This window comes from Lasiosphaeria miniovina, assembly GCF_030549165.1.
Source record: "Lasiosphaeria miniovina strain SMH2392-1A chromosome Unknown B0T26scaffold_8, whole genome shotgun sequence".
In the NCBI taxonomy this organism is placed as follows: Eukaryota; Fungi; Ascomycota; class Sordariomycetes; order Sordariales; family Lasiosphaeriaceae; genus Lasiosphaeria; species Lasiosphaeria miniovina.
The window spans coordinates 3917412-3941696 of record NW_026848227.1 but is presented as its reverse complement, the minus strand read 5'-3'; the positions used below and the strand labels follow the sequence as shown (position 1 = coordinate 3941696).

At 56.0% G+C, this 24285-nt stretch overlaps 6 protein-coding genes across 6 annotated transcripts; 4 read left to right on the top strand and 2 right to left on the bottom strand.

The window, feature by feature from the left end:
- Positions 1 to 958: 958 nt before the first annotated feature.
- B0T26DRAFT_757514 (uncharacterized protein) lies at positions 959 to 2029 on the bottom strand (the record flags this gene model as incomplete). The annotated part of the gene is made up of 2 exons (XM_060446258.1): positions 959 to 1190; positions 1269 to 2029. The coding sequence occupies 2 exons, from the start codon at positions 2027 to 2029 to the stop codon at positions 959 to 961; spliced, it is 993 nt and encodes a 330-aa protein (XP_060290879.1).
- A 2260-nt stretch (positions 2030 to 4289) lies between these two features.
- Positions 4290 to 5146, top strand: B0T26DRAFT_658545 (uncharacterized protein; the record flags this gene model as incomplete). The annotated part of the gene is made up of 2 exons (XM_060438880.1): positions 4290 to 4506; positions 4605 to 5146. 2 exons carry the CDS (start codon positions 4290 to 4292, stop codon positions 5144 to 5146), a joined length of 759 nt encoding a protein of 252 aa, XP_060290878.1.
- A 410-nt stretch (positions 5147 to 5556) lies between these two features.
- Positions 5557 to 6552, top strand: B0T26DRAFT_681632 (uncharacterized protein; the record flags this gene model as incomplete). Its single annotated transcript, XM_060440655.1, has 3 exons — positions 5557 to 5808; positions 5946 to 6149; positions 6190 to 6552. The coding sequence occupies 3 exons, from the start codon at positions 5557 to 5559 to the stop codon at positions 6550 to 6552; spliced, it is 819 nt and encodes a 272-aa protein (XP_060290877.1).
- A 4078-nt stretch (positions 6553 to 10630) lies between these two features.
- B0T26DRAFT_657435 (uncharacterized protein) lies at positions 10631 to 12939 on the top strand (the record flags this gene model as incomplete). Its single annotated transcript, XM_060438784.1, has 2 exons — positions 10631 to 10824; positions 10920 to 12939. The coding sequence occupies 2 exons, from the start codon at positions 10631 to 10633 to the stop codon at positions 12937 to 12939; spliced, it is 2214 nt and encodes a 737-aa protein (XP_060290876.1).
- Positions 12940 to 17812: 4873 nt separating this feature from the next.
- Positions 17813 to 18647, top strand: B0T26DRAFT_520742 (Ser-Thr-rich glycosyl-phosphatidyl-inositol-anchored membrane family-domain-containing protein). Its single transcript, XM_060435474.1, has 2 exons — positions 17813 to 18254; positions 18421 to 18647. The coding sequence occupies exons 1-2, from the start codon at positions 17892 to 17894 to the stop codon at positions 18550 to 18552; spliced, it is 495 nt and encodes a 164-aa protein (XP_060290875.1). The 5' UTR covers positions 17813 to 17891; the 3' UTR covers positions 18553 to 18647.
- A 4251-nt stretch (positions 18648 to 22898) lies between these two features.
- On the bottom strand, positions 22899 to 23623 carry B0T26DRAFT_520738 (uncharacterized protein). Its single transcript, XM_060435473.1, has one exon. It carries the CDS (start codon positions 23461 to 23463, stop codon positions 22984 to 22986), a length of 480 nt encoding a protein of 159 aa, XP_060290874.1. The 5' UTR covers positions 23464 to 23623; the 3' UTR covers positions 22899 to 22983.
- Positions 23624 to 24285: the final 662 nt, after the last annotated feature.

The following is a 24285-nucleotide window of genomic DNA, read 5'->3' as shown; positions in this document are numbered from 1 at the left end:
ATAGCAAGAACAACGAAAGAACTAAAAAATGCAAAGCTAGATAGAGGGGAACAAATGGTCATTGATGAACAACCGTTTTGTTTTTTTTTCCTGGTCATTGTTGTTGCAACCTAGCTGTACGCGGTTGGAATACGGCGGCCCTCCCTCCATCCATCCGTCGACCTCGGTGGCAAAAGCGAAATAACAAGTAACAAGGGGGCAAATAATGAGATGAACCTCGTCGTGATATAGAACAAAGCCAAACCCCAACGATAGATTGTTCCCTTTGTGTCGAGCCTTTCCAGTGCCACTGCCTCCGTATACCTCCCCGCCTTCACGCTCCAGAATGAGCTTGCAACGTTCTCCTTTGCGCGGCCCACCAGCAGCCGCCTAATACCTGCGAAGTGACCTTGGGAATCGCTTCATCATCACGCAGCTCGAATACGCCTTCGAAAAGCGGTCGAATGGTGTGGTTTGGGATTCTGGTGGTTTGTTTGGGCAAACAAAGTTATAATTGCTCAGCCGACAACTGCAGCGGTCGACCCATACCAGGTTTGTGTGTTTGTAAGCATCAAACCCATATGAAATGAACAAAAAATAGATAACAAATACCATGTTCTTGTCAAACAATAGATTTGTTTCTAGAAGCCGACACAAGCGCGAAAGCATCTCGTTTGCTCTGAGCAACCAACAAGCTGTTTGAGAGACGGGAGATATACGATGACAAGGAAGAACACCGCGGCGGTTATCAAAGAGAGAGATGATTGAGATCACGATACTAGAGACATAGAAACTGATTCTAGACGACAACGACACCATGTTAGCTTATTAGGTAGTCCGGCAAATGTGTTTTGTTCATACCAACGCACTTCCCAATAACCTCAATAGGGGGATGAAGTAGAAGTACAGGTGCGGCCCCACTAGTGGCATAAAGACTCATTTCTGCTCCTCGTCCCTCTATCCCTTAGCTTAAGCCAAGTTAAGCTAAGGGGATCTGGATGTGCTTCTCAAAGTGCTTCTCCATGAGCTCCCGTAATTCCGGCTTATCGATGTCCAGAAACTTGTCGATACCACCGAGAGTCGAACGGCTGCGGCCAGCAGCGCCGGGGCCCTTTTTCATGCATCCACACCGCCACTCTTTGAGGTACTTGTAATAGAAAAACGCTCTGTCCTGAAGGGGGTCCTTTGAAACCTCCATTTTGCCGAAGCATCTGCTTGGAGTGTCAGCGCTGTGCAAAACCAACAACTTGGGAAGTTAGGAGACAGGCGCGCTCTCGCCGGCAACGTACCGCACAGCCGTGTCTGTACTGATAAGCGCCGCGATGTCGACATAGGAAAGGCTCATGAGCCACTCGACGCTACTCCCGTAAGAGTACACAGAAATGGTCACGGACCAGCTGTCGCTTCTGAGAGCAGCAACATGTTCAAGATCGAGCTGTCGTATGTAGGCGTTCTTGCGGCTGTTGTCGTCGCGCCGTAGTTTCAGGCAGTCTTCGTAGCAGTACTTGAGGTTCTCGCGCCAGGCAATGTCGCCAGGCAGCAAAGTCTCCAGTTTGTGGGACTGCAGGGAAAAATGGATGCCCCACGGGGCGGCCTTGTACGTATTTTTAGACTGGTTTTCGACAGGCAGGTGAAAGCTCTCAATTAGGTATTTGAAGCGCGGCTTAACAGGCTTCGTCTTGACCGGGCCGTTGGGAAGGGGGTCGGTCAGGCTCTTATACCCGAGCCATGTGGGTTTTGCCTGGATGGCCTTGTCAACCTTGGTTTGCTGCGAAGCCTTAGGCTTGGGGACGGTATCAGGAAGGACGGGCTGGCGCGAGCTTGGTCGCGGGCGCGGGCCAGACACCCCGCGCCACAGTTTTCTCCATCTCTGCTTTATCGTACACCATGTTGAGTGTCTGTGTATAGGATTGCCGTGACCGTTGACAGCCTGGCCACTCTGTTCGGGGTTTTGCTGGGGGGACTTTCCATCTTGGAGGACCGACTCATAGGGAGGAGGGTGGTCGCACGTGTGGTCGTGCCCGGAATGGCCGCTCTTTTCGTCCGACATGGCTGCGACTGTGGGCGGTGTAGCAACCAGAACCAAATTCTAGAAGCAGCGGGTGTCTAGCAGCAGGTGATGAGCGCCTATTTATCTCTGTCCCTAGTTCAAGCATACTTTTTTGCTGTTAAGCGCCCGAACTCTATATCGAAGCTTCAGGCCACCGCCTATGCTTCTGCGCTAGCCGCCTAGAAGCTAATCCCAGGCATCTTGGTAGGCTTCGCGGAGCCTCTCGAGCTCATTATATGCCATTACAGAACCGTGTTCCTTCTCTTCGCGCCAACAACTAACCCAGTCGATGTAGCCGCTCAACGAAGTTATTCAGCGGAATCGTTCAAACCACGATGTGTTTTCTAGACGAAAGCGTTCCCGCTCCGTTGTGATCTGGTCATTTAGGAATGTACTTTGTGTTAAGAGCCATTTGATCTTGGGAGGAAGGTTGGGCATGGAAAGCAGTGGGTTCCAGAAAAAAGTTTGACCTCCGAAAAAAGACCGTCACCTCGGTAATTGGAGGCGTAAAATTGAGACATGATGTCATAACCAAGATTTACAACCTGGAAATCCGCCTCAGATACCTAGTTAGGTAAGTGGAGATGGGAAACGCTCAGTTGCTTCATCACCGAAGGTAACAGACTTCCTCGAAGCAGGACAAGAAGGAGGTGTGGGCGGGGCGGGAGAGACTCATTACTAATTATTAGCACCGCGCGCAAGATAACCATCACAATCCTCGTTCCTTATCGACCCGAAAGATAGAAACCCAAATTTCTGGGTCTATTGGGCAGTAGGAACGTTGCTACAGCGCTCTGCTAATATTTTCCGTTTTCACCCCTTTCGCATTTCTTCCCCTTTCGCATTCCTTCCCCTTTCGCATTTCTTCCCCTTTCGCATTTCTTCCCCTCTCGAGCCTTTCTGCATTCCACTTCGGTCTCTTCTGCTCTTGTTGTAATACAACTTCCCTGTATTAAATCGGAAAGAATGCCTGAAAGACGAGGAACTGTTAGCAAGAAATGAAACTGGCTTAGGGCGTTGGGGTGCAATCAGTCTGGCCTTCAAAAAGCGTGGCTGTGCGGGCAGTCAATTGCCACCATTAGGAATTCACCGCAAAATAATAAAGATGACCCACAGAAATGTCCTTCACTACCTCTGGAATAATCAAATCATATTGTAATGGTAGCTCTTAGGGGGTTCTCTCCGCAGTCTCCAGGCGGAGCCGCAGGTAAGTCGAAGAACGGATCGGGGTCTTGCCACAAATTGAATTCTACCTCAATCTTTTGCAGCCTAGGGAGAATTGTAGCTCTTGTCCCTGCTTCGTGTCTAATAGCGCGCGTTCCCATTCCCGCAACAATACCCTCACATTGTCGAACAAGATAACTAGTGATTGCTCGTCGTCTACGACGGGTCAGTTTGGCGGTTTGTGGACTGCATGGATCTAGGCAGGAGCATTCGGGTAATTACACAAATCTTAAAGAGTTAGGGGGTCTTTCAGATGTAACTAAACTAAGGAAACTTTCAGCGCGAAACCCTTAAGAACCATCCTTACGGCGGGACGAATCCAAGCCCTGCCTCGGAAATTCGAGAGAATCTCAGCCAGTGCCCCAAGAGTAGTGTAGAGTGAGCTATCTGGTTTGTCGGATACCTGCGACCCGACACTGCTCATGGAGGACTGGGATCCTGAGCGTGACAAGCTTCGTTTTTTCTTTTTGCCGAAAGGCCACATCGCTGCACGTGAAAAGGTCCCCCACTGAGTGGAAGTTCGCCGGTTGTGTTGGTGTGTTGGTGTAGACGCTATCAGTAGGCTGGTTTTCTTAGCCTAATTAATTAGACTCCGAGACTCTAAGTACCTAGGTAGGTACTTGGTAGCTAGATGTTGAACTGAAAGCTCTCGTCAACAAAAAGCCGGAATGGTTCCATTGCCTGCCAAAAGCAGGATGGAGAAGAAAATAAATAGAATTCAGACTTGGGCACAAAGTGATCCGATTGAATTTTGGGTTTGCCTTGTGGTGGCTGTGCACAGGTTTAGCACCACTTCTCGAGTTCGTGTTACAGCACCATTGGTCTCTTCTGAAAGGGGGGGAAGGGTTTTTTGGTTAGGCTAATTACCACACTACAGGAACCTGAAGCCACCAGTGTCGGAGCCGGGGCAAAAAATGCCAAAGCGCCCAAGCCACAGCTCAAAGTGGTGAAATAGATGCCTGGTCTTGAACCTTCAGATCTTCAGCTATCACTAGCAACTACATTCAACCAGAATCAGGCTCTTCCAACCCACAACATGTTCTCTGGTGAGGATATTGAGAACTTTGTCAAGTATGTCAATCGGTCCCTAGACGAAGAGGAAGACTTCCACTTTCTCCGGTTCGAGTTCCTCCAGCGACTCAACCTCACTCAATTCCAAGCGAGGCTGGTGCGGTTGAAGAGCCGAATCCAAAAGGAGGGGAAAGCTTCAAGGAGGGAGCTAAAAATGCTACAATCTACAATGTCGGCGTACGGTAAGTGCATCCGCTGTGACCAACTGTGTGTTGCAGTGCCGGTCTAGTCTAGCACTCAAAACATGTGAGCTAAACTCGGGAGTTGACCCCGTGTTCAGCAACGGCCATCCGCGACTATCGGTGCCTCAGATTGCAGAAGAGCCTCGGCATTTCCGAGACCAAGAGACGCAAGCTCCTCCTGCAGCGCTTCTTCCAGTCCGAGAGCGACTTCAACGATCCCTTCCAGTCACACTATGCATTCTTCAAAGACGACAACAAGAAGATCGACCCTCTGCGCCGTGCATTCATGACCTCGCTGCCGGCACGCCTTGCATATTCGGATGAGGAGAGAAGACAGCGTAGCAGGGAATACGCCGAGGGCAAATACCCTCTTCGGGTCTCACAGTTCATGGACAGGCTTTTACGCTTCACCGTCGCTCTTGCCGGTGGTGTGTTCCTCATCATGCCAATGATTATCACGATGCTCAACCCGTCGCAGATGAAGAGCCTGGTGACGGCTTCCGTCGCGGTTGTGTTCTTTGCGGTCGTCTTGTCCTTTGCTGTCCGGGCTTCGAACGCCGAGACTCTGATCTGGACGGCGACGTATGCGGCTGTTCTTGTTGTATTTGTCGGCACCAGCGCCGGTGCGAGTTCCAATTAGCTCTAGCCATCTGCTGGTATATATCTGAAGACTGATCGGGGTTTTGCTTTTCCGCTCACAAGGCTGCCCCTTTCTGAAGCGCATTGATAATTCCCTCAGGCCAAACAGCACCCAAAATAGATGGCCCGTCGCAGGCTAATAATAGGCACAGCACAGTCACGCAGGGAGCAGCTTGTGCATCCAGCACGTTTTGGCGGTGTCTTATTGGACTGCGGATTACGCGGAGCGCTGAAGCAGGGGCTGGGGTCTTTGGACCCCATCAAAGTTGGGACGGGGAATGGATTACAACGACGATTAAAGGACCGTTGACACAGGCAATCGGGTCGAGCACCGCTTCGCACTTTCTCTGCGTCACGGCTCGATTCCATGGCCCCCATATCACCACCATTACCACCATCACCACCGTCGCAATGCAGCTGGTGCCGCTGGGATTTAGACAGGCGCTCGCCGGCCTTCTCGACGTCGCCGAGGAGGTCGTGCGCATAGTCAAGTCGACTACCACCCCCTCCTTCGGCGCTGGGTCCAGTGGCGACGTGGTATTAGGGCTCATCGGCTCGGAAACCGAGATCGCATGGACCACCCTCAAGTCGCTGCAGAGAGCGCTGGCCAGCCTAGACGATGTGCCCGCCGAGAGCCGCGCCCTAGTCGAGATCCGGCCGATTGTGAGCTTTGTGGCACCCGGTTCCTGTCTACGGGAATCTAATACGTTGCGGGTGTAGTGATTCATACACTGAAATGGTCTCGAGACGCCGCATGCTGAATGAATGATCTGGCCTCGGCCGTCCTCTCCCGCAATGAGGGCGCGTTCAAGCGGCTCAAGCATCTGGACGGGAGCCTAGGTCTCAAGCGCGACCTGCGGCAGCCGCGCATGCAGCACGTCATTATCGACGAGATAGGCATCCTGGAGTTCAGCTTGTATAACGCGGGCGACGGCGGGCACGACTCGGCGACAGCAAGCAACACGCTCGAAATCAACCTCGGCTCCGCCAGCCGCCGTCTCCGAGTTCTCATCGCGCCCCCCCGAGAAGACCAAGGTCGCAAAGTCAGTCCCGCTGAACCCGCCGGGACAGCCGCAGCTGAGCATCTCGTGCGACGCCGTGTTCCAGCTGCGCCAGGTGACGGAGCCCGTCATGGCCGAGTTCTTCCGGCGGGCGGTAAGCGTGTCGCGGTTTGCGCACAGCTTCCCCAGCAGCGGCACCGTCGACGACGCCGACGTGCCGCTGCAGCTTGGTGCCAGCTGGCCCGAGCAGATGACGGCTCTCTCGCGCGAGCAGCTCAAGAACCTCTGCACCGACGCCTACGACGAGCTCGTGCGCAGTAACAAGGCCGACGCGTACGGCCCCGCCGCCGTCACGGCCGCCCTAGCCCTCGTCGACGAACTGCCTCCCCCCCTGCAACAGAGCTAGGGGCTCCCTGGCCCGCCTAGACGACGCCGCTTTCCTCCGTCTTCTTTCTGACTGCTACCACGAGCTGGAGTGCCGCGGGAGGGACGTCGGATGTGTTTGAGAGGAGAGAAACGGGATGAAAAGGGGGGAGACGCAAGGACGGGAATTACCTAGGTACTTGTTGAGACGTCAAAGGGGTTTCGTGTCGAGTTGTTGGCTGGCCGGCTGGTTGCTGATTGCTGGTTGCTAGTTGCTAGTTGCTGTCCAGCCACGTGTAATTTGATCATTTCCGACTCGCAGATTGGGTCGAGGGGGGGGATGCAACCGTATCCATCTGCTTCGAAACCGTCGCCGTCCGTCCTGAACCAAGGCCTGCGGAACTCAACAGGTTTGACAGCGGAGAGGCAGGTGCACTCGCTGCACTCGCGTTGGTTTTCTAAACTCTGACCAAGAAACCTTCAGCTTCGGGACAATGATAATTAGTGGTTTTTTTTTTTTACCAGCATGCCGCACCTACCTGCCTAGGTAGGTAGGTCGTTGCCATCGGCAAGTCCCATTCGCAGTCGCATTTGCCGTCAACCTTCAACCGTCGACGGTCGATCTGCCAGGGGCAGCCGAAACCCAAGGCAATCAGACGCTAAGTAACGGGATGTAACCCCTCCGGGCGTTCACTAATGTGATTTTTAATGGCCCAAGGTATCATTAGGATTCCTTCGGGCTGGCCATGGCTAGTGTGCTGGTTGCCCTGTTTTGCAGCGGGACGAGGCTACACGGGGAGGAAGGTTTCGGCTCCTTTGTCGAGGTTGAGCTTGCCTGTTGCTTGGGTTCTTGAGAGCTAACGGTCGACGGGGGCTTTTGCATATTGAACTAAATGTATGGCTTGCGGCGAGGTGCCAAGGTAGTCCTCGATCTAGCCTGTTGGTTGGTTAGTGTTAATTGGGACCCACGAACTGTAGGAACTCTCCGTCAGAAGTATTGTCACATCGCTTTAGCCCAGATTATCGGGATATAAATCTGTATTCAAACTTTAAACTCAGCCCTTCATGAATTCAACCACCTTGGCATTAGTTTGCTTGTAGGATTTTGCTACCTTCCATGACGAGAAGGAGCCGGTTCAGTCTGTGCTTCCAGCTGGCACGAGCAAGTGGTAACGGGCCTTTTTCGCCGGCAGTGCCTCTGCGATTGGCATCCTGTGCGTCCAATCGGTAAGTATTCCGGGGCCTTGGCAGTAACGTCGTGGCATGCTGTTCTCGCGAAGCCGTGACGTGGTTCGTTGCCGTCTGTGAGCATTGCATGGGATTTATTGGGCGGGCTCAGACATACAGTTCTAGATGAACAGTGCATGCTGCACCAAAGTCGCGTCCCGCGAGGCTCTACTCAGTACTATGTACGCTAGGCAGTGACGCCCGCATGTTGACGGTGTGCGGTTCTCAAGGGACCGAAGAGAGTCAGAACGGTTCCTCCGTCTGCAGATCGCTCCAACTCGGACCAGGTTTTACACCCACAGCACTCTGATTGGCTTCCTGAAGCTGCAGCCAATCCTTGGATGGTTCGTTGGCGTGTGCTTGGGAAGAAAAGGATCAAGTCAATTAATATCAGACAAGCTTTTAGCAGGCACTTCTAGGAAGGTTCGGCCTCTGTGATGGTATACCAGAGTTTCTAAGACCTAGCCCCTCTCAGCCAAAGGCTTCTGGGGCAAAGCGCAGCCTGGAGCAAAGCGCAGCCAGGGCAATACGGCCTTTCGCACCTTTCCATTCAGGGATTGGGCTGTAGGCCAAATTAATCAAAAAGTACAGCAAAACTGCATGTAGCTTAGACGGTAATTGTCGCCCGCATTCTGGGCGACGGAAGCATTCTGGGCGACGGAAGCATATCCGATCCCAGCACGGCTTTTCGGAGGTCTGCTGACTTCCAGGTTCCAATGCAAATTCGGACTCGGGCGCACTCCTCTGTAAGCCCCCTATGATAACCCCTGGGGAGGGGCACAAAATGTCGCAAGTGCTGTGCAGGAGGAGTTGGTGCAGTTTCCATCCCAGGGCTCTAGATAAGACCAGAGCCGGAAGGCCGTGCTGGAATTCTATTTACCACGGGAACGGTTTGCATGCCGTAATGCACGACGCGGTGGCTTTCGCTCGGAGTTGAGCCGTTCCTCGACTAGGCGACCTGATTAGCTGGGCGCTGGCGGATGCGAGCAAGCTGAGTGGAGGAAGGCTGCGGTCGGACCTCTCAGAAATATGCAGAGAATATGCCGGCTGCTACCACATGATTTCGCCAATCCAGGCGGCCTTGACGTTTGCAAAGGATTTTCTAGATTCGGCTGTCGACTGAGGGAGGCGTCATGTTTTTGAACAGTGTTTGCGAAACATTGTCTGTGGCGTCAACCTACTTGCACGGTCCTGGGTGCAGCGCAACAATGCAAGAGAGGAGAAGCGGACTCGATTCCATGTTCCCCTTTCTGAGCTGGCGGGAAAGGTCCAGTGTTGGATGCAAAAGCGTGTCTGGGACTGTCCTGTAAGGAAGGCCCTTATCTTTTGCTCGATCGGGAAGACCGCTCATTCGGCCTTTGTCGACCCTCCCTGTTCCTTTCCTTTTTCTTCCCGTCTCACAGAATGTTCCATGCTTCAAAGCCTTGCCATGGAAGGCTTGGCGTCACCCTGTGCCAGACACCTGGTGCCGCTAAGCTTGCCATGAGTTAGCGGGGATCCGGCGCTGCCAGCTGCAATTTGCGGCAGACAGAGCTTCTTTTGGGCTTCCATCCAGTCACCTCAGTGTGGACTCGCGGTGGGCCGGTTTCGAGTGTCGCAGCGGGGAGCAGTAGCGGCGCACCAATACGACTCTGGTAGCCAATCAGAGGGCCAGATCAGGCTGAAGGACTCGTCCTGGCCCCTCAGGCTGCTCCAGCGTCTCCTCCCGTTGCACTTCCCATCAATCCATCCATCCCATCCCTCCATTTCTCTTCCGTCCGTTCAACGGCGGGGTCGTCGGTTGGTGCATGGCGGCGGGCGCACTTTCCCAAAGTGCTGACGGAGCTTCCCTCCACCTTGCTTCGCAGGCAGGAAGGCTCTGGGCCGCCGGCCGTCGTCGTCCCGTCTCGCTTCCATCTACGAAGGCCATCATCCATGGTCTTGCTTCAACTCTCCCCTCACCCAGCGCCTCTTTCGATAGCTGCAAACCTGGTCCCAATTGAGAGAGAATGTACGGATCGCGCCACCGGGACACGGACTCTGGGGAATGAATTGAATACGTAAGTTACCAAGTACTCAGGCCAGCAAAAGGCACCAAAACGTGTTCCCAGGCCAAAGGTGGTGTGCTAGTAGTGGTGCAGCCTCTCGTGCTCCATTTCGCTCGGACTGTGACTATGCGGCAGGGAGGCGCTCGATCTCGCAAGACTGGGTCTGGATTGGCTTGGTGGAAATTGCACCCAGAAGGTCAGTGCCCGCCTCTCGGCCCTGGCGCCCGACCCAGAGGGTGAGAGCCCACTGGCACTGGCACCCCAGAGCCGAGACAAGCTCTGGCGCTGGCGCTGGCAGAGCCTGGGGCTACGATTCGATTGCCTTGTCAAGCCTTTGAAGGGCCCGTCCCCGCCGGGATCCAACCTGAAAGTGCGTCACCCAGAGGTTGACCAGGTCGCCTCCACCGACCGTCTGGAGGAGCTGACCTGTCTGTTTGTCGCCTTAATAATCGGCCGGCGCTCCCGAAAGCCTCGTCGTCACTCGCAGGCCGTCGTCGCGTGTCGCTGGAGCCGCGCCGTCAATCTGTGCCGCCAGTCTCGCCGCCTCCGAATGTTGTGTGCGTCCGTCTGAAGGTCGCTCAATTCGCGGACCACGTCGGTGGAATTGGAAGTGGAAGCGGAAGCGGTGGTCCACCAATACCGCCACAGCAACCAACAGCAACACCAGCATCAACCCAGCACCGGCTCTCCGAGTCGGCCGTGACCGACCGCCAACCGTGACCGGCTGCTCCCGACGGACAAGCCACTCGAACCCGCCGCCCCGTACGCACACGCTCGCGCACGCGCACGCGCACGCGCACACGCACACTCACGTACATACACCGACCGTCCGACGTCTGCACAGGAGCCCGTGGAACCGCCGCCGTCATGGCGACGGATACTACTTCATCGCCAACCGGGAGCGCTATGATCGCCAAGAATGCTCGCCGGGGACGGCGCGTGAAGCCGTGGCCGCCCGCCAAGCAGAGGAAGCTGCTCCGGCTCTATGTCTGCACCCAGAGCGAACGCCTGCCGCTCGTCCGTATTCTCGAGCGGCTCAGAGATGGCTCCTTTGATCCCAGGTGCGCCTTCAATCCGCTCTCATCTCCATCCGTCGCGCGCCGTCCATCTTCCTCTTCACTGTTCCCGAATCGCTGACTCGAGATGGCGTGTCTAGACAGCGCAACACGCACAAGCACCTCAAGGGCCTGCTTCCCGATCGCCGCATCGATGACTGGAGGCCCCGCGACCTGGCCACCATGCTCGTCCGCGTCCGCTTCTTGAGGTCCGTACGGGCCGAGCGGCGCATGCGGAGCAGGATGGCCCGCAACAGAGAACACAGCCCGTCGCTCAATATCATGGACGCCGAGACGCTGGGCGATCTCATGTCCCTAGACCACCATCCCGCCTACTTCCCCGTGACGGCCACCAGCATCAAACAGGAGCCCGATGTGCAGACGCCGCCCACAGCCACCGTCATGTCCGAATCCACAACCACCCCCGAGTCCTACGCCCGACCCAAGTCTCCCAGCAGGTCTTCAATGTCTCCCTCGGTCAAGTCGGCATTCAAGCGTAGGTCGTGGGCTTCTGTGCTGTCGAGCATCTCCTCGGGCATCTCGAGCCTGGCGCGATCGTCGTCCTCGGCCTCGTCCAAGGGCGCCAACACGAACCTCGACGGGTCGGACGTCAACATCGCGCTCAGCAAGATGACTCGCGAGGAGTTTCTGGCACTGCTCGAAGAGAAGCCCGACAAGAACGACAAGACGCGGAGGGCCGGGAAGGCCTCCCACGGTCTCTTTCGCCCCAAGTACACCAGCTCCAACCCCACCGACGAGGACCTGAATGCCGCCCTGGTCAGGATGTGCTGCTCCTCGTTTGTCGGCTCTTCCTCGCCATCCTGTGTCCACGGGCGGCTGTCGAGGGCAATCAACGCCCAGCGGTCAGAAGGCGCTTCATTCCGCGACTTCACCGTCACCGATTCCGAGGCCAACATGATCGACCGCTTCGGCAACTCGCTGCTTCACGTCGCCGCCCGTTGGGGCGCCCGGGTCTCTCTTCTCTTGCTAATTCTCCGGCACACGGATGACGTCCAGATAGTCAACAACCGCGGTGAGACCTTCCTTCACGTGTATGACCCGCCAGGCCATCCGCACCTGAGGCCCGTCTCGTTTCTCAACCTGGTACGGTGCCTGCGGGCTCGGGGCTTCGACTTTTGTCAGCGCGACGTCGAGAAGCAGACCTTTTTGCACCACCTCGTGGCGAGGAAGGAGTTCCCGGTTGAGGCGCTGCATTACGTCTTCCGCGAAGTCGGCTACGGCACAGCCCGGTTTCTCGTCGTTCACAAGTCCTCCAATGGCGAGCGGGTGTGGCACTGCGTCCGCAAGAACCTCGAGCAGCAATCGCCGAAACTTCATCGTGTCTTTGGCGACGAGGCCGAGTTTGTCCGGCGCTACCTCCCCGAATTCTCAGACTCCAAGCCTCCTTCCACGAGGGATATGTCGACTCCTGCCTCCGAGAGGTCGTCCCTGGTTCTTGGTTCCCAGCATGGCCACACGAGCCACAGCGACAGCAACGCCATCTCCCTGAAGCGGACGCCATTGATGAAGTTGTTCAACAGGATCGCGTCTGGTAGAGACTCGCTGGACAGGGATTTCGAGAACACGATCGAGAACACGCTCAAGGCCTCTGCGAGATCTCCGAACCGCGATCGTGACGCGAACCTGAATGCGCGTGACACGGAAGGAAACACGGCACTGCACTATGCCGCCGAGTTTGGCATCGTGGCCGCCGTCAAGTACCTCTGCGCCCACGGGGTCGATGTCAACGTGTTCAACAACTGCGGGAACACGCCGCTGCAGCTCGTCAAGTACGCCATCCAACGCACCGACGTCAGGTCCGATATCCACATGGAAGCACGCTATCTCCGGTGCGCGGTCCTCCTGCTGGAGAAAGGTGCCTTTGACCAGAGCAAGCTCGTCAGCGACAGGTCCATCATCTACCCCTACGACGTGTTTGACGGCAGCGAGAGGTCGATCGGCAACCTGGCAAAGCAGGGTGTGGCAAACCCATGCAAGGGGCTGCATCTCCTGTCGTCCTCGATACGGCACCAGCATCACGGCCCATCGTCGAGCAGGGGTCAACATGACCATTCTGGAGGCAACTATCTGTCCTTGGGATTCCAAACGTCTTTTTTCTAAAAACTTTTTGGTACGGCGAATACCCAACTTTCTGCATATCCTTTTGATCTCAAGCGGCGGTGCATCGGGGTTTGCTGGTTTATCTGAGGGTCGGGTAGGCGCTTCGAGTGGGGAAAAAGTCTGCCGCCAACGCCTGGCAGACTGTAAAAGTAATTGACGTATATGTTCATGAGAAGAGTCTCCTTTCGCTCCTGTCACCCGATTCCCTTGTTATTCTCTCTCCTGTCGCTCTAGGCTCCTTTCCCCATGGTTTCCTTTGTTCCCGCGATTCCACTTGCGCCATCTCCTGTTTTCTACGGTGTCTCGGGTCAAGGAACGCTCTCGGCTGGACGAGTCCGACTCATATACAAGGGTTACTGCCAACCCGACTGCAATTTTCCTTTTTACTGGTCCAAGGACTCTTGGGAGAAGCTTCTGCGCGTGGTCCAAAGCTATTTCTCGTCTCTATATACTCCGTACGACCGAGATAGTTTGTATCACCTCAAGGTGGTACATGCACGGTGTTGGGTGGTTGCTAATTCTCAGCCTATCCTTCGGTTTCGTCAAACCTGAATATGCATTCCATGTTTGACCTTGTTTTGCTTGTCGATTTGTGTGACATGAACTTCCCCCAATGGCCCTCAATGGGCTTGGCTGATCTCACGCCGAACCTGCAAGTTCCTCCATTTGGCTGTAGACAGGCTTTCGGTCCTGCTTTAGACGTCCGCTGCGGTCTCGTGAATGCCTTTAAGGCTTGAAGACGCAGCGATATATTTTTGTTCGGTCCGGCCTTTTCTGTTCCATTCTTGTGTCATTACTCACGAGACTGAAATCGAGGTTTCTTTGTCACACGATATAACCATTATTGCCATGCGATACGTGAAGAATCGACGCTGTGCACGAAATTGTGTGACATCCTTCTCCCCCTTTTCTTCCTTTTCTCTGCTATAATCACGCCCGGCAGTCCCCTTCGTTCCTACAGTCTTTCATACGTCAAATCCATCGTCGCCAAAGACACACATGTGAATTTACCACACACGTTGGGAACGAGCGTTCCGTGTTGGTGCACTTTCCTTTCTCAAGAATTTCCATCTGCTCTTGGCTAAGCTCCGCAGTGTTCACCTGCCCAAAGCCTAGTAACCACGTCTGCTGGCTGCCGTGAAAACACGCGGCTGTAGGTTTCTGGTGCCGTGGATAGGTGCTGGCTAGATTTCGCATGTCATCGTCAAGGCGGGCGATACTAGAGATAGCCCTTGTGTTGTTTCAGTCTTCCTGGTTGCAATGTGATGATACTGATTGGTGGATTTGTTCGTTGGTCGTGTGGCAATGGCGCTGACTTGAAAGGCTTTCCTTGCGATCTTCGACGTGACGTTGGCTACTACATATAGCTGGATGGTCCTCGACCGCCAGGGCGCAGTCAACCGTGTAAATGGCCTAGATGCCGCCGCTTTTTGGAATGTAGGGATCCAACCACGCCGTACCCACTTGAACGCCTCGTATATCGCAGAAAAGACATTCTTATTGACCTGCTCGCCAGCAGAATAGGGCCATTTACTAGCTCCAACCGGGTCGTATTTTGTTGTTATAAGAGAGATTTAGTGGATACGGTGCTTCATGCATGTTAGCGTGCAATTCAGACCCTTTTTTTATCACAACTGTCATTGAAAATACTGGAACAAGAATGTGTGCCGAGAAAGGTAGCTGGTATAACCAACTGAGTTATCTTTGGGTCCCAGATTGTGATGGTGATAACAATAACGGCCCTGCTCAGCACACCCGAGCGGCACACACTGTCTCTGCTTATTCGATCTCGCATTTCCACCATCGTGAGCGGGTCAGTCAGCATCATATCGGACTTGGGATTGTTGCTGAGGGGCAGGTCAAAAGTCCCGCATAAGTAGTTAGAAATTTGTAATAACCTTTGTCTAGTTTACGTCAGTTGATCCAACGGCGAGGGCGGGAGCGATTAGTTTGTCACGCCTGAACCTTCACCTTATTTGGACTTCTCTCCCTTTGGTAGTGGCGCTAGAATTACGTCAGGCTCCGACTCCCCTTCCCGCCTTCATGTCCATTATAGGTACCTTACGGGTACCTTATATGTGAGGCAGCTACCGGCTCATTGTGCTTCCTGTCTATGCCCACGACGCTGATCGCTAACGAGAGGGTGACATTTTCTAGGTGTTTGTAATTGTAGATTTATATATGAAATGATGGACATGAGAGACGACAAAGCCTTTGCCTGTCCAAAGCTGACCCCCATACCGAATCTCGAGAGTGTCAAAGGGGCGACTCGAGAATGGCTGCCCCACGTTCTGTGGCTTTGCAACCGTTGATGAGGTTCTGGAGAGGCGGGACGAACACAGCCACAGATTGCGTGCTTTTTAACCCGAAGGAGAAAGGGTTGCTCTGTAGGTATTTTCTGACAGTGGATTCTGCGGGTAATTTTAATATGTACTTGCCGTATTCACTTAGCTGCATGTTTGGTTCAACCAGCCATGACAGAAGGAACTTGTCGCACAATGGAGATGCCGAGACGGCTTCGGCGGCGGCTGAGAAGTCGTCTCTGACAACACGGGGCTCGATGGGACTCGTGAGAAAGCCTTGCAGAATACAGTCTTTCATCAGGAATGAGACGCTCGTCTCGTCGTTGGCTTATTGATACGAGACACGGGCACAAGTGCGCTGGGAGATTGAAGCTGATACCTGTGCCGTGCCGGTACCCGTGATATCCAGGGCCGTCAGCGGGACAGCACGCGAGAAGCCACCAAGCTCGTGTTGGTATCCACGGCCGTTTCTACTAGACCAAACATCTCATAGAGGTGGGAACTGCAGCGGGCTAGGACAATGTCCAGCCGTCAGTACCACGCCAGTGGGTTGACATCTCCAAGTTCCACCTGTCCCCCAAACCCAATTCCGTCCAAAATGAAAAATGGTTGTCTTGCTCGTGCTGGTCAATGATTGCCTACCGCAGGGTCGACGACATGGTTCCATACTCCAAAACCGCCACTGCACGTGTTTTGGAAAGTCAAGGCAGACACGTCTTCCGCACCGCACACCGCAAATTGATTTTTCCACACTTGGGGTGGTTGGGTTATTGGGTTAGCATCCGTGCACTAGTACCTTGGCATTTGCTCAAAGTCTCAAACAAGACGATGATTCTATGGGCTAACTCTGCGAAGGATTGCAAGGCTGGGTATGGTGACAGGCAGTCACATTTAGTTTGGGGTCCGGCGAACGGTCGCGATGGCGAGGGCAACCGAGGGAAGCACGCACGCGTCGACCGTGTTTTGAGTCTGGTTTCAACGGGGAGTAACCGACCAAGCGGGGTTGAATGATTTGTTCGGGCGAACGTGCACAGGGGGGAGACGCAAAAAGCGAGCGTCAAGACTCGGTCGGGTTCGGCCAGAACCACCGCGAAAAGTCCACTCGTCAGGGCGAGCCGAAACATCAGAAAGAAAGCCTCGGGAATGAGGCAATCGCGCGAGCTTTAAAGGAGAGAGCGGAGAGAGAGCCTGATTCCCAGGCGCTTGTCGAAGCTGGTCTGTGCTTGATTAAAATTGCCAGCTGAGCGAGCCCCTGTGGGCAAGTGGAGCGTAAGGCAGAATTTTCCGGTGTGGCGCTCGTGGCGCTCCAATGATGACATTCTGAAAATGTCGGCTCTGCAGGCTGCAGGGAGGCTCTCTCTGCCTGCCTTCTGCAGGTGTGTGTTTCTGGACAGGACTGCGAAGTAAAGGACGAAGATTAGAAAGCCACAAAACACGAACACAACACAAGCAGACGCGCGACGGGACAGTGCGAAAAAGACAGAGGCCGATTGGCGCCCCTGGACTGCGCTAACGCTTTCCTGCATGGTTTTGTGACACGACGGCAGGACGGCAGGACGAAGATGTGATGTTCGGCCAGGGGGCGCTCTTTTCCGGGCTTTCGGCCTGGCAAGCAAGTGTCGGTCTTCGCTTTTTCTGGCAGAACCCACTTTTCCCCTCCATTCCACCCCACACACCTCGGCCGCAGCAACAAGCAAAGCAAGCTCGGAAATGGGCATCCAGCCCGACGTTGAACACGCCTTGATCACATCGGGGGTGACTGTTGATCAATGATTTGACGAAAATGTGCTGTTGCACGCCGCTGGTTGACTGGAAAGTCTGTCAGGCTTTCCAACATGCCAAGGTAGAGATGATGTGGTCCTGTCTGGTTGGCAACGATAAGGGCCCGTTGCAGGAAGTACACTAACGTTAGGCCGCCCCATGCGAGAAAAAACAACACCCAGCGTCGCCGGCTCGCTGACTCGTATCCACGGGCAAGGCTATGCGCTGGAACCCTCCCGCGAAATTCTATGCCAATAGCGTTCGGCGTCATACCTTTTCCGTTCTACCGATTTTTGGCTCAGAGACGAAAACTTGGCATGTCATGGCCCGTCTGCCAGGTTTACGGTGAGATACACGTATTCAGGGCCCTTTTTGGGTGGTGACAGCGACAAGGAAATTTTCTGTCGGCCCTGGTCATGACCAAGCACGAACTGCCCTCGGCTGGTGACGCCACTCAGCGGCTACCCAGTGCGAAGAGAAGGTGGACGCAGAAGGGTGGACGTAGAAAGGTGGAGATTTCTCGTGTTGCGGCTGCTGGCCCCGACCTCGTTGGCCCTGCTGCTGGGCCTTCGTGTTGATCAGTGGGGCCAGCGACCCGGTCTCCTGTTGCTCCCCCCCCAAAAGCGGGCACAGCTTTGGGCGGTCATCGTGCATTATCTATCCACTTCGCCATCCAATCTCCCGCGTCTCCTGTCTTTTTAACCACTCGGCCCCCCTCCTCTTGGTTTGACGCTTTCTTCATTCACTTCGTCGCCGAGTCCATTCGTTTTTCAGTCACTCGTTATTCTAGAAAAGCTAATCGCTCGCTCAACCCGTTCACACCTTCCCGCTTTTTAACTCTACATTAATATCTACCCAACCACCAATAAAACAAACCACCAAATCAAGATGCGTTCCGCCTTCATCTCCGCTGCCGCCCTCTTCGCGTGCGTGCAGGCCATCAGGATCACCTCCCCGACCAAGGATGACACCATTGACCCATCTAAGGGCGTGACGGTGAAGTGGTCGACCGTGTCGACGGATCCCAAGACGGCTCACCTGGTCCTCGTCAACCAGGCCGGCGGCCACACGCCGTACAGCAAGGACCTGGGCGAGGTCGACCTGACCAAGGGCAGCGTCACGGTGACGGTGGCCAACGTGCCCAACGACACGGCCTACCAGTTCAACATCGAGAGCGTGACCGAGCTTAACACGGGCATCCTGGCCCAGTCCGCCCAGTTCGAGGTTGAGGCCGGTGCCTCGGGCTCTTCCGTCACCACCAGCCCGTCGTCCACCAGCTCTGCGGCCACCGGCTCCTCCACCTCCACCACCCTCCAGTCTGTCGTCACCCCCCCGCCGACCGTCACTGCCGGCGGCGGTAGCAACAGCACCCAGACCACCAAGACTTCCACCACCAGCACTGCTAGCACCGCCGGCGCCGTCGCCGCCCAGGTACAGAGTGGCAGCCTTTTGGCTTTCGCCGTTGGCCTTGTTGCCTTCATGGCCTAAGTTTATTGGCTGGTCATGGCGCTTTTCTTGCGCTGCGGTTACGACTGGGGTGGCTGGCTGACTTGAACGCCTGGTCAAGAGCCCCTCTGGCCATCTATGCCTCGTGCACTTTGGTTTTGGATGACGGGGTTCGGCATTCGACTCGGGACTGGGAACCAATTATCCGGAGGGAGCTTGAGAATGGGGAGAAGGTCGGTCAGGCCGACGCTTGAGGTTGCATAACGAAGACGAGGAAGGGGACGCGCCTGTAATGTGGCCGGTTTTTTTTTGGTCTTTGGCTGGGATAGATATCTAATGTCAAGCGCGGGAAGTAATTATTATTACCTACTTCATACATACATGTACCCGGAGTTTATTCTTGTTCTGCCTGTGGCTATTTTTGGCTTTGGCGACGATCGGTGGGTTAGCTGGGTTGGGAAACTGAATCCTTATAGACACATTTTTTACGTTGCGCCGCGCATGAGACATACCAAGGTCCAAACTTGAACTTTCGATCAATGGCCTTTCTCTTTCTCGTTCTCCTGAAGGCGTCATTGCATTGTTTATGCTTGTCCGGCAGCCTTACCCGGTACTTGATCATCCGCCCGTGCAACTGCCTGCCCCAGCCCATGCCCCTGCCCATGCCCCTGCCCCTATTGTGGACCTGTTGTTTGCGTTCCCCTGCTCCGTCGCAAGTTCCCAAAACAGATCTGACTCTCCAGCTCCCAGTACGTCCGGTGTTGCCTTGTTGGCAGGAAAATTGTCAATCAGATTATCCTGTTTTTTACGAACTGAGCCCCTCTGAGCGTTCGTTTGTCTCTGTGATCAAACAGGCAAGCAAACAGTGCGTGCGGCGAGGGGTTTGCAGACGCCGAAACGAATCCCCAACGTCATGTCGCGCCCATCAATGCTGATCTTAATGACTGCGCTGACGTCTGAAACACCCTCGTTCTGCATGCGCTGTGCCCTGCAAGCGCTCCACGGTCCAGACTGTTGCGCCTCTTTCTTGGGGGGGCACGGCGTCATCTGCACTCTGTCGCATGTCTTTACACAGCTTAGCTTGCTTGTTGCATTACCTCTCTTGTTCGTTAATAGGACAACTTCTCAGCTTTGAAGGGGGCGGAACTCTCCACGATAGACTCTCGCGGGATTTTGCGAGGTTTCTTAACCAAGTTGGAGAGGGAAAACACGTCTGCCGAATTGAGACGCCCGTTACAATAAGCCTTTGTAGAGTCGATGTTTGTAAAGCTTCAGAACAGCCGAGAAAGAGACACACTTGCATGCTTGGTCCCGAAACGTCTCTTCCGAGTTGCGCCGCATCTGCCAGAGACGGACATTCGTTGTTTACTGACTCTTGAGAGATTGACCCTTGAGAGACCAACCAACTCCAATCTCACTCAGATGTGCCTTTTTGCTTATACGACACGACTTTCGTCAACCAACCACCACCGCCCCAGCTAGTCAGCTAGTTAGCTAGTCAGCTAGTCAGCCAGTCAGTCAGTCACATGCAGACACGCAGCAGGGCAGGATCGAAGAGAAGGTGCTTGGTTTGTTTAGTTCATTTCCACATTAAAAATAACCAATGCATTGCTAACCATGATTCGATGCATCGGTGTATGCCGGTCTGAGCATGTACTGCCCGGCTTCACGCTAAAATAGGTACATAAATAAAAATAAGACTCTGTCAATGGCAGGCATTGTTTATAACAATGCTGGTACCCTTCCTCCATTGACATGCAGACCTCGCGACACGGCTAGTTGGGCGTTTCGAGCGGGTAAAGGTCGAAGTTGTCGAACTGGAAGTGGGCCTGGCGGGAGTTGCTGGACGAGCCGCGCAGCTCGAGCTGGTTGGAGGCCGCGGTGGCGCCGCAGGTGTGGGTGTAGGTGGCCGAGGACCAAGCGACGGACGCGCCAGCGCCGCTGACGACGGTGGTGCCGCCAAGGACGACGGACCAGGCGTTGCCGTTGGTGTAGCTGCTGACGACGGCGTAGTTGAAGGTCAGGCGGTACTTCATGCCGGCGACGCACGTCAAGGTCTGGCCGACGGTCACGCTCGACGCGGCGTTGCTGGCGAAGTAGTTGGTGAAGATGTCGAGCGCGTACTTGCCGCCCACGCCGCCCGCGATGACGGACTCGGTGTCGCCGTTGCCGACGCGCGACAGCACGGCCCATCCGCTGAAGCTGTTGCTCTCAAAGTTGCCATTTTGGACTGGGGAAACGGCCGCCGCCGTGACCGTGGTCACCGTGTTGGCGGTCACGGTCACCGTGACGGCGCTGGCTGTCGTAACCGAGACAGATGTTGTCACCGAGGTCGACACAGAGGTCGTCACCGAGGTCGACACAGAGGTCGTCACCGAGGTCGTCACCGTGACAGTGACCGAAACAGATGTCGACACTTGGGTAATGGTGGATGTACTGGCAGTCTGGGTGATGGTCGAAGCGCTCTCAGTGACAGTCACCGCGGCGGGTACCTGGGTGACAGTCACTACAGCGGGTACCTCGGTGACAGTCGTCGCGGCCGGTACCTCTGTGACAGTGGACGCAGCAGGTACCTGGGTGACTGTCACCGCGGCGGGCACCTGGGTGACTGTCACTACAGCGGGTACCTCGGTCACAGTCGTCGCGGCCGGTACCTCGGTCACAGTCGTCGCGGCCGGTACCTCTGTGACAGTGGACGCAGCAGGTACCTGGGTGACCGTCACTACAGCGGGTACCTGGGTGACTGTCACTACAGCGGGTACCTCAGTGACAGTCGTCGCGGCTGGCACTTCAGTCACGGTCGTCGCGGCCGGTACTTCAGTGACAGTCGTCGCGGCTGGTACCTCTGTGACAGTGGACGCAGCAGGTACCTGGGTGACTGTCACCACAGCGGGTACCTCGGTGAAAGTCGTCACGGATGGTACCTCGGTGACAGTCACCACAGGCGGTACCTCGGTGACAGTTGACGCAGCAGGTACCTCGGTGACAGTGGTCACGACGGCGCTGCCGGCCACGGTGACGGTTGTCACGTCAGCGCTGGCCACAGTGACAGTCGTCACGGCAGCGCTGCCGGCCACGGTGACGGTTATCACGGCGGCGCTCTCAAACACTGTTGACACGGCGGCGCTGCCAGCTACGGTGACAGTCGTCACGAGAGCAACCTCGGTCACTGTTGACACGGCAGCGCTGCCGGCCACGGTGACAGTCGTGACCGAGGGACCGTCCTCGTCGACTGTCACTGTTGACAGGATGGCGCTGCCGGCCACGGTGACAGTTGTCACGAGAGCACTCTCGGTCACTATTGACACGGCAGCGCTGCCAGCCACAGTGACGGTCGTCACGAGAGCACTCTCAGTCACTGTTGACACGGCGGCGCTCCCGGCTACGGTGACTGTTGACACGGCGGCGCTCCCGGCCACGGTAACTGTTGACACGGCGGCGCTGCCAGCCACGGTAACGGTTAACACGGCGGCGCTGCCAGCCACGGTGACGGTTGACACGGCGGCGCTGCCAGCCACGGTAACGGTTGTCACTGCGGCGCTCTCAGTCACGGTTGACACGAGGGCGCTACCAGCCACGGCCACGGTGACGGTCGAGACAACGCACTCGAAGATGGCCGCAGAGCTGATAGCGGCGGAAGAGGAAGCGGGAGCAGACGAGGCCGGGGCAGATAAGGCCGCGGTCGAAGAAGCAGCCGTGGAGGAGGCCGGACCACTGGAGGCTGGGGCAGATAAAGCAGCCGTGCTTGATGAAGCAGCCGTCGTAGATGATGCCGGGGCAAATGAGGCCGTAGCAGACGAAGCTGGGGCGCTGGAAGCAGGTGCGGTGCTAGTCTCATCAATGCACTCCTCCTCAGTCTCAGTGCTGCTCACGGCGCTGCTGGCTGAAGACGCCGGAGTAGAGCTGATGGGGGCGCTGGACGGGGCAGAGCTGACCACCGGAGCTGGAGCCGAAGAGGTGGATGCCGGGGCAGAGCTAACGGGATCTCCGGGCGGGGCAGAGTTGATCACTGGAGCCGCAGAGCGAATCGCCAGAGCAGAGCTAATCGGGGGGGCAGAGCTGACGACTGAAGCCGAAGGGGCGGACGCCGGGGCCGAGTTGATCACCGGAGCCGCAGAGCTGATCGCCGGAGCAGAGCTAATGGCGGCGCCGGGCGGGGCAGAGTTGATCACCTGAGCCGCAGAGCTTATCGCCGGAGCAGAGCTAATGGGGGCGCTGGGAGGGGCAGAGTTGATCACTGGAGCCGCAGAGCTGATCGCCGGAGCCGAAGGAATGGACGCCGGGGCAGAGCTAACGGGGGCGCTGGGAGGGGCAGAGCTGACGACTGAAGCCGAAGGGGCCGACGCCAGGGCCGAGTTGATCATCGGAGCCGCCGCAGAGCTGGACGCCGTGGCAGAGCTGATGGCGGCGCCGGGCGGGGCAGAGTTGATCGCCGGAGCCGAAGAGCCGGAGTTGGAGATGGATGTGGGCGTGGTGGTGAGGGCTGTCGGGGTGCATACGGTTGTCACATATGACGTCCTGGTCTCGACCACGGTCACGGGGATGATGGTGATGGTGGTCGAGTACGTGTTGGTAGTGATGCCAATGCACGAGCAGGCCGACGTCCACCTCGAGGCCGGGAAGGTGGCGGGCACATCTCCGGCCAGGCAGCCCAGTGTAGAAGCCGGAGGTTCCGCCGCCGTGAGAGCATCGGGCGGGATTTCCGACGTGGACGAGTAAGTCGTGAGGGTCGACGTTCTAGACAGCAGACGCCACCACCGGTTAGTCTCGGGGTGAGCCACGCGGGGGTGGTGAGCTCTAACACTGTACGCGTGACGGTTGCTGTCCCCGTTGCGCCCGGCAGCGTCATCGTCCTGAGGCAGTACTCGGTTGCCAGGCTCGGCGAGTTGGTGAAGCAGCGGTAGAGGTCGTCGTCGGCACAGGCGCGCCTCCGGAGCTCGGCGGGGAGATCGGCAGGGGTGGCGGCGGCGCTGCCAAGAAGCAGGCCGCCGACGAGGGCGGAATATGACCGCATGGTATAGGTTCCCAATTATTACTTTCCTCCTCCTGTCCGACAATACAAACGAGTGACTGTAGTGGGCCCTGTGGTTCTATCCTCCTCCTCCAAAGTAAAGAATGCGACGGCCGAGTCTCACTTGACTGGGTCCGTGAAGAGGAAGGAAGGAAGGGGCGCGCGCCAGCCATGGCGCCGGAAGCAGCCGGCTTCAGTATTATATTGTGCGGCAGCAACATGATGCAGATGGCAGATTGCATTGCAGCTGTGGGCGACGCACAGCAAGGCAGAGCTTGTCGTGTGTTGACGCTGTTTCTCCCCGATGCCCCTGTCTCTCGCCTATGGCCCAGCCGATCGGCCCAGATTGGTCGAGACCCGAGTCCGATCGGGACGTCAGCTGGCAGCTGCAGCCCAAACCGTGCCCGCTTGTCAGGCACGGTGGGGCTGTCTTGGCCAATCTTGTCCCAGCTGAGCCGCTCTGGCCAGGCCCTACCGCAGGCTAGAAAGCCACACTATTGATCGCACGCCAGTTAGCGACCGAGGTGGAAATTGCCTCGACATTTCCTCTGTGCTCTTGTGTTTCTTTCTCCCTGCCCGGGTTTTTTCTCCAAGATCATTCCATATCCCCCATGTAGCAGAGTTGCCCCATGTCGCAGAGTTGCCTCGGTACCAGTCTTGCACCAACTAACGCACAGCTTATTAATGTGGTGAATACCTAAGGGACTAGCGCAGATGGTGTAAGGGCGGGATGTTAAGGAGGTCTCCACTGCCCAAGATCGGCGAAGCGAGTGCTCGTTGCCCCTTTGTTTTCTTCTCCATGCTGCTCATCCCTAGCCCCACCTC